The 7919-nt window shown below is 42.9% G+C and overlaps 1 protein-coding gene and 1 long non-coding RNA gene across 2 annotated transcripts; both read right to left on the reverse strand.

The window, feature by feature from the left end:
* Window positions 1-1852: 1852 nt before the first annotated feature.
* LOC125771599 (uncharacterized) lies at window positions 1853-2781 on the reverse strand. The gene is made up of 3 exons (XR_007419328.1): window positions 2696-2781; window positions 2273-2420; window positions 1853-2176 (listed from the first exon to the last, which is right to left on the reverse strand). It is a non-coding gene; the product is annotated as an uncharacterized LOC125771599 (long non-coding RNA).
* A 48-nt stretch (window positions 2782-2829) lies between these two features.
* LOC125772371 (ctenidin-1-like) lies at window positions 2830-3334 on the reverse strand. The gene is made up of 3 exons (XM_049444018.1): window positions 3297-3334; window positions 2883-3252; window positions 2830-2838 (listed from the first exon to the last, which is right to left on the reverse strand). Exons 1-3 carry the CDS (start codon window positions 3332-3334, stop codon window positions 2830-2832), a joined length of 417 nt encoding a protein of 138 aa, XP_049299975.1.
* Window positions 3335-7919: the final 4585 nt, after the last annotated feature.

Here is a 7919-nt window from a genome sequence, read left to right on the forward strand (position 1 = left end):
GATCCGGGATCGCCCCGACTGGCCGAAAACCAGTTCGGCTTCCGGAGGGGTCCGAGTATCTTCCAGACGACCCAACTGGTGGTGGATGCGGGAAGGCGGGCTATGTCGTTCGGTCGAACAAATCGGCAAGACAAGCGCTGTCTTCTCGTCGCCGCGTTGGATGTGCGCAATGCATTCAACACCGCCAGCTGGCAGGAGATCGCGGTGGCCCTTATCAAGAACGCCATTCCTGTGCAGTTGCAGCGCATCCTGGGGGATTACTTCACCGACAGGGAGCTCACGTACGGCACCAGCGAAGGGCCCGTAGCACGCCAAGTGACTACAGGCGTTCAACAGGGATCAATCCATGGCCCAACGCTGTATAACTACATGTACGACGGCGTGTGGCCCTCCGTGTGGTGGCGGTAGTCACCTTGGTGATGAGAAACCGTAGTCTCTACCATTCAAATGTGGCAGCACCAGTGGGATCGTGCGATAGATGACTTTTCATAGATATCTGACATGGGCCCACAGGACGACCTGCACCAGTGGACGGGACGGAGCTACGGGGAGGTCGATTTTTATCTCTTGCAGGTGCTCACGGGACACGGTTTCTTCCGTGCGTACCTGCATGTCTGCGGTTTCGCTTCGTCATCCGACTGTCGGCGGTGCGATGACAGGTTTGAGTCAGTGATCAATGACATGTTCAAGTGTCCGACGTTCGAGGACATTAGGCGTGAGCAGCTGAGCATAGGTACAAGCAATCTGGTGATCACGAATCACGTTGGTGCAGCAGCGTATTTTGCGAGAGGAGGAAGCGCGTCAGAGTGGTAGAACAAACACAGATCTCGCTGGGGATGAGGACGTCGGACACCGAGAAGGAGGTACTGGCTGACATCGCGAGACGTGTCAAAAAGCTGAGATCGGAGCGCCCGGTTCGCCATGCTAGAGGTAGGCGTGGGACCGTGATCTCCTGAGGTGCTGCGTCTGCGGCATGAGAGACGGCTGTTTATGTAGCGAGTGTGGAGGGCGAGGGTCCATGAGGGAACTTTACCGCCTGTTAATCCCGGAAGGAGTCGTCGACACCGAGCGCCACCGTCGGAGGCCGATCTCTTCCGGTCCAGAATGAATAGAAACGCACGCTGGGTAAGGAGACGGGGCATCGCGGTGGTGTGCACTAGAGGCCAAACGGGCGGACGCTGTCCCCAGCTGAAGAGGCCTCGATAACGCACGCCACAACTTGAGGTCGTGGATGCTGTGAGAGAGAGGGGGAAGGTGGTAAGGTGAACAGAGCTCCCAGAACAGAATGCAACACTCATGTGGACGGACTTATAACTCCATAAAATGTAAGGAAAGGAGTATTACATATAGTTTGGGTGTTACATGATTGGGTATCATGAGTCACCAACACTAGTGATGAACCCCAACACCGCGAGCCCCTCCTTGGAAATACCTTCGTACGTCGAAAGGGATGATGTTTGGATGCGAACCCCTCTTCCATCGGAAGCTACATCCGTGGTAATAACGAATCCCCTTCAACATCGCGATCACCCGAAAGAAAGTAACCGTTGTGGAATCCAGAGACATTCGTACCAACTGCAAATATCCCCCAACATCATGATCAGTCCAACGGCCCACGTAGTTATATACTAAACTGTAATGCAGGTGGAATACTCGTATGCCTACCGTGGCATATACAAATGATCTGCTTGTTAGTTTACAAACTACGTAAAACTTTTTATTTCATCGTCATCCTTCGTCTATAAAAAACTTGTATTGTAATAGTTTTAATACAGTATGGCCCATAAAAAATACGAAAATCGAAAGGATTAATGAGGATTAATGATTGAGGAACATGAAAAATGTAGTTTATAGATATGTTTATTCAACCTTCATAGTTCACATTATTCGATGTGGCCACCGATGTTTTCTATCACTTTCTCCAGGCGTGATCGGAACATGCCTTTTAAATGGATGAATCAGACATCGAGTTCCATGCTTTTGTAATGGAGGCTTTCAGGGCGTCCACCCGGGGGTGAGATTTAACACAGGCTTTTGCCTGAACATTCACCCATACGGAATAATCGATGAGGTTCAAGTCTGGGCTGCTAGGAGGCCAAACATCTTTTGTCCAAAAAGCCATGTTATTCTTCAACCACTCTTGAGACTTTTCAGAGGTATGACACGGCAGTTTATCCTTTTGAAAAATGATCAGTTGGTGCCCATCAAAGTTATCTTTGATCCAAGGAAAGACCTTCTCCTTCAAAATGCCCAAATAGATATCCGTATTCACCTTCATCCCAGCTTTGATGAAAACCGGAGGCATTTTCAATCCATTGGAGGCATCTGCTCCGAAAACCATAACTCCAGTGCGATGTTTAGTGGTGAACTTAAACTTTCCCTTCTCTGGAACATCTTCAAGTTTCTGCGACGAAATGAATCTATCGGTCAGAGATGATAATGCTGTTAATCAACGCGACGTATTGAGCGCTCGACTCCTTTATTCGCTCTCATCTCTTACACTATTACTAACATTAACATTAAAATTATTACGCATTACATATACTACAATAATAACAAATCTTTGCAGTGAGTTAACTCAGAGTGAATGAGTCGTTATTTGGAGTCTTGTTCCGGAGATCGGTTAACGACTAATTTCGGAGTCATAAAAAACCCGGCATAAACGAATAAGTAAAGGTTTCGTCATTTTACTCACCCACGAGTGTAAGCATGTCGCCGTTTGTAAGCATGTGTAAGCCGAGTGTAAGCATGTCGATACGCATCAGTTGAAACGGAATACATTCATCACCGCCCCAATAATCACCGCCACCATCATCACCACCTCCATAATCACCGCCACTATCACCACCGTCGCCATAATCACCGCCTCCATAATCACTGACACCATCATCACCGCCGCCATAATCACCGCCTCCATAATCACCGCCGCCATAGTCACCGCCTCCTTCACCACCGCCTCCATTATCACCGCCACCTTCATCACCGCCCCCATAGTCACCTCCTTCATATTCACCGCCTCCGTAATCAACGCCGCCATAATCATTGCCTCCTTGACCACCGCCTCCATAATCATTGCCTCCTTGACCACCGTCTCCATAATCATTGCCTCCTTGACCACCGCCTCCATAATCATTGCCTCCTTGACCACCGTCTCCATAATCATTGCCTCCTTCACCAACGCCTCCATAATCATTGCCTCTATCACCAACGCCTACATAATCATTGCCTCCTTCACCATCACCTCCATAATCACTGCCTCATACACCACCGTCTGCATTGATGTTTGTATAATCAACGCCTCCAGTGACGTTGCCTCCTTCACCACCGCCTCCATTGACGTCACCTAAAACACGACCGCGTCCATTGTTTTTGCCTCCCAAACCACCCCCTGCATATTTTTTGCTCTTAAAACGAACGCATCCATAAACGTTGCCTCTAACACGACTGCGTCCGTTTTTTTTGCTTCTAACACGACCGCGTCCATTGACGTTGCCTCCAACACCACCGCCACCATTAACGTTACCTAAAACTCGACCGCGTCCATTGTTTTTGCGTCCAAAACCACCCCCTGCATATTTTTTGCTCTTAAAACGAACGCATCTATAAACGTTGCCTCTAACACGACCGCGTCCGTTTTCTTTGCTTCTAACACGACCGCGTCCATTGACGTTGCCTCCAACACCACCGCCTCCATTGTCGATGATTCCAACACGTCCGTGTCCATTGACGATGCCTCCAACAGGACCGCTTGCAGTGACGTTGCCTTCAACACGACCGCTTCCATTGACGCTGTCTCCAACACCTTTGCGCCTCTGTGGGGCCGGCGCTGCTAGGACAGCCGTTACAAGCAGCAACACTGCCGCAGCTAAAATCCAGTAGGGCGACCTCAACTGCTTCTACGTTAAAATAAAGAAATCACACATGTAAAAAAACTCCGCTAAGATACACAACAATGCTTCTTACCATTGCTTGTTGAGGGATTTCTCCGTCCACTTCACATGGCTGATGATTCAAGACTAAATCCTTCAACGGTCAGCGACTTTTATATATCGCCCATTTTTGTCAGCGAAACAAACCCCAAACAAATACATCCGCGATTACAAGAATGTATCGATATCGAGTTCGTTTCTGTAAATACACGAGCTATCGTCCACACTACTAGTTTGTCAGTGATACTGATATGCTACACATCTGCAGACAGGGAAGATGCTGTTTCAAGGCCGTCCACTATGTTATCAAAAAAAATATTCTAGTAATGGTTCCTAAAATAAATTCCTTGTTAGTTTGGTTGCATCCTCCTAACAGACCGGTTTAAGTTTGTGTTCGCTTTCTAGTTTAACGATTTATCTTGAATCTGCTTCAATATGAACCATGATCTCAGTTTAACTAGTTTATAATTCCGTGTTATATTCGATGTTATGGTTGATTTCGTTCGTTTTGATATCGCTTTCATTAGAATGACCATATAACAGAGATTTTAAAACTCTGTAAACTCGTTATCTTGTGTCTTATCGATACGTTGATACGGAAGGAGTCTCCTACACGGCACGGTATGTGGTGGATGAAAACGGGTTTCAGCCTCTAGGTGCCCATCTATCCGGTGCTGGATCCGGATTTGTACACCATTTCCACGCTGTTGTCCGGGTGGAATATCCAAAACTGTGCTCCTATCGTTGGTCAGATAGGCAGCGTTAGTAATCTTTGTCGTTTTGCATCTTCTCTTTCAATTATCTAAGTATAATTTTTGTTTGTATATACATTGTATTCTTTTCATTCACACAAAGTAACACCGATTATATCCTCCCATAGCAAAGACTGACTTCACGGCTACGTGGTAAGTATAAATCTCTTGAACCTAAAATGGCCGGCATGACCTTGCAGGTCGTCAATCCAAGAAGAAGAAGCATGCTTTACAGAAAATTTTGATGTAGGTTTCCATTGCTTATTTTACAAACACCTACGCACAAGAAGAATTCAATATCCGTCAAAATGATCCTCAGCGGCAAACAAATCGGTCAATAATTATCGTACGAAACTCCATATGCAAACAAGTATATACTGCAGTACATACTTAACATTGTTAATAACTACAAAACGATAGATAACCAATGAGGCCGATGAAACAGCTAAGCTAAATCTCCACACCAGCTAGCGCTGATAGAATCTGGTTGATTCGAACCGGATGATAACGGGTTTGACCGCCAAAAAAGTTTGATTTTATTCAAACACCTTGTGAGAATCTAAAATTTCGTGTCGAGTACGTCGATATTTGCATAACGTCTTTTGGTCTCGCGACCGGAAGCATCACAACATTGTTAATATTCCATTGGCTAACATTCTCAACGCTAAATGGCGTCGATGGTTGATTTTGTGCTGTTGTTATTTACTGGAGATTGAAACAAGAGTTAGGATGGAGAAAGAATACATAATATTACATTTTCTAATTTTATTCTTTCTAAATTACTACTCGCTTTAAACTTAAATTGAAGCGTTACTAAATGCAGTGTGCTTGATTCTATTTTTATGTATACTCTTAACCCGAACAAACATGTTTTTTAAAAGCGATGTAGACGATCAAGCAGTAAGAATTTTATCTTGCATATTAAATATCTAGTTTTCATAAAATTGCGATCGAGGTTACAAACTGCATAAAAATACTTTCATTGCCATAATGTCATAGTAAAATATGTCATAATTTTAATGCAGTATATGATTTATTTCAAACCTCGAAATATTGTTCAAACATTGTACACATTGGCCTCTTTACAGTTCACCGAGGAGTAATTCAAAATTTTCCACCACCAAGGAGGGAAAGTATAAGTTTTGGTTCAATAGCAGCTGCTGATGCACTAGCTGAAGCACCAGCTGAAGCACTAGCTGAAGCACCAGCTGCAGCTCCAGCAAATGCACCTGCTCCAGAAAATGTAGGTTCTGGTACGATGTGATATCCATACTCATCTGCCACAAGCTGGTACACATATTTTCTCAATAAAATCCCTTCAAAATAAACCCATCCCCTAACAGTTAAGAAGCCCGTTACTGGATCGATGAATCCTTGCTCCTCGCGATATTGGCCATATTCAGTTTGATTTACAAAGAAACGCCCATTTTCCGGAAGCGTATCTTTGTAGTAGAAATCACCGTTTGGTACCGGCACTGAAAGGACAGTCGTTACGACCAGCAACACTGCCGCAGCTAAAAACCAGTAAGACGATCTTGGGTGCTTCAATCATAAAAGAAAGAAATCACACATATGAAAACTCTCTTTTAAATAAGCGGTCATAGTTCTTACCATTGCTTTTTCCAGGGGTTATCCGTCCACTACACAAGAACGACGGTTTAAGACTGACACCATTCAACGGCCAGGGATTTTCGTCAGTGAATCAAAGCTGAAACAAATACATCCACGATAACTGGTTTATATCGATAAAGTGTTTGTTTCCCCAAAAATTTCATTCGTAAACACACAAACTACCAATCAATGATATGTTATTAGGAATAACGTATATGAAAAGTAATAATAGAAAGAGTAAAAAAGAAAGATAACTTTACTCCTGAAACACCCTGAAAGTATGCAATACAAGAATCATCTCTTTGCTTTACCCTTGTTAAGTTCGTCGCTTTATGTCAACACAAGTCTTTTAATTTCGTCTGTGAATGTCTGGTGGTTAAAACAAATTTCGTGGTATTTTGCATTACATATTGCATTGTGTAATGCAAAGACTCATCATCAGATTGTTTGTTACTGCTATTGGAACAGAATTTATGACAAAGTTCCGACGCATAAAAATGTTGACAGCGTAAAAAATATCTCTTTCAAGAATGTAGTGTGATAGCAACAATTATTTTCTTTTTTTTTTCTATATGACTAAGTATCTAAGAAGAAATAGATTGATAAGATACTCTATTTAACGAAACAAGAATCTTCTAGTAATCAATCATCGTAAAACAGTAGTTAAAATAAGCTAAAGAAAGGTGTTGCGAGGAAATCAGCTTCAAAGGGATCATTCAACTATTACGTAACGCTGGTAGGAGAGAGAGAGAGAGAGAGAGAGAGAGAGAGAGAGAAAGAGGGTTACTATCAGAAGAGATTTGTTAGTATAAATTAAACTTTTTTTCGTAGATCGCTAACCTTCTCAGCTCGTAAAAATATTCTTAGCAGTATTCTTTAATTTTGTTAATCTTGTTACAAGAGGGATTATTGAAGGTGTAAATTAAATTCGATAGATTCTTCTTTTTTATGAGAAAAGAAGGCACAAATTTAAAAATTTTGCGTTTCGCAATTGTTGAATCATCCCTTGTAGAGGCACTTTTTTGTCAACATTCGGTGATTAGCGCTGACAAAGTGGTCTTCGTTTTAAACTCGTTTTCATCTTTCAAATCCTACATTGCTACTTATTTGCAAATACGCAAACTAATAAACAATTCTATGTATCTAACTAATAAACATTCCGATATGCCGAACATCTTCAAACACCGTAGTTGCCACTTCAAGGCCGTTTAGTATGTTTTTTAACATATTTTTTGATAACGGGCCGACTATCCTGCTTGTTAATATGTACGCTAGTGAAGAAAAAAAAATGTATACGTGAGATTCTCGCTTCTTTTCACATTGCATTCACGGAATATATGCACGATGCTTAAAACTACAGAAAACTTTAATCTTATGTCATCATAATCTCCAGTCAAAGAGGAACACATTACTTTCAGGACAGCTCATCAAGTATCTCAGCGTTTATAATAAACTTGTTGTCGTTCACCGATCAAAATCAAAATTTACCACCACCAAGAAGGGAAAGTATAAGTTTCGGTTCAATTTTTTGCGGTGATGATGCAGGTGCAAATGCAGCTGCAGCTGCACTTGCTCCTGGAGGTGACACCTTGATCCAATATCCGTATTCATTTTCCATAAGGTAGTA

The sequence above is a fragment of the Anopheles funestus genome, chromosome 3RL (genome assembly GCF_943734845.2).
Source record: "Anopheles funestus chromosome 3RL, idAnoFuneDA-416_04, whole genome shotgun sequence".
NCBI classification, from domain to species: Eukaryota; Metazoa; Arthropoda; class Insecta; order Diptera; family Culicidae; genus Anopheles; species Anopheles funestus.

Bases quoted from the DNA above. Each gene is read 5' to 3' on its own strand.
- LOC125772371 (XM_049444018.1), bottom strand. From the start codon at position 3,334: ATGGAGGCGGTGGTGAAGGAGGCAACGTCACTGGAGGC. The intron at 3,253-3,296 runs GTTGATTATACA...TGTATGAGGCAG, and splicing joins GAGGCAACGTCACTGGAGGC to TGATTATGGAGGTGATGGTG.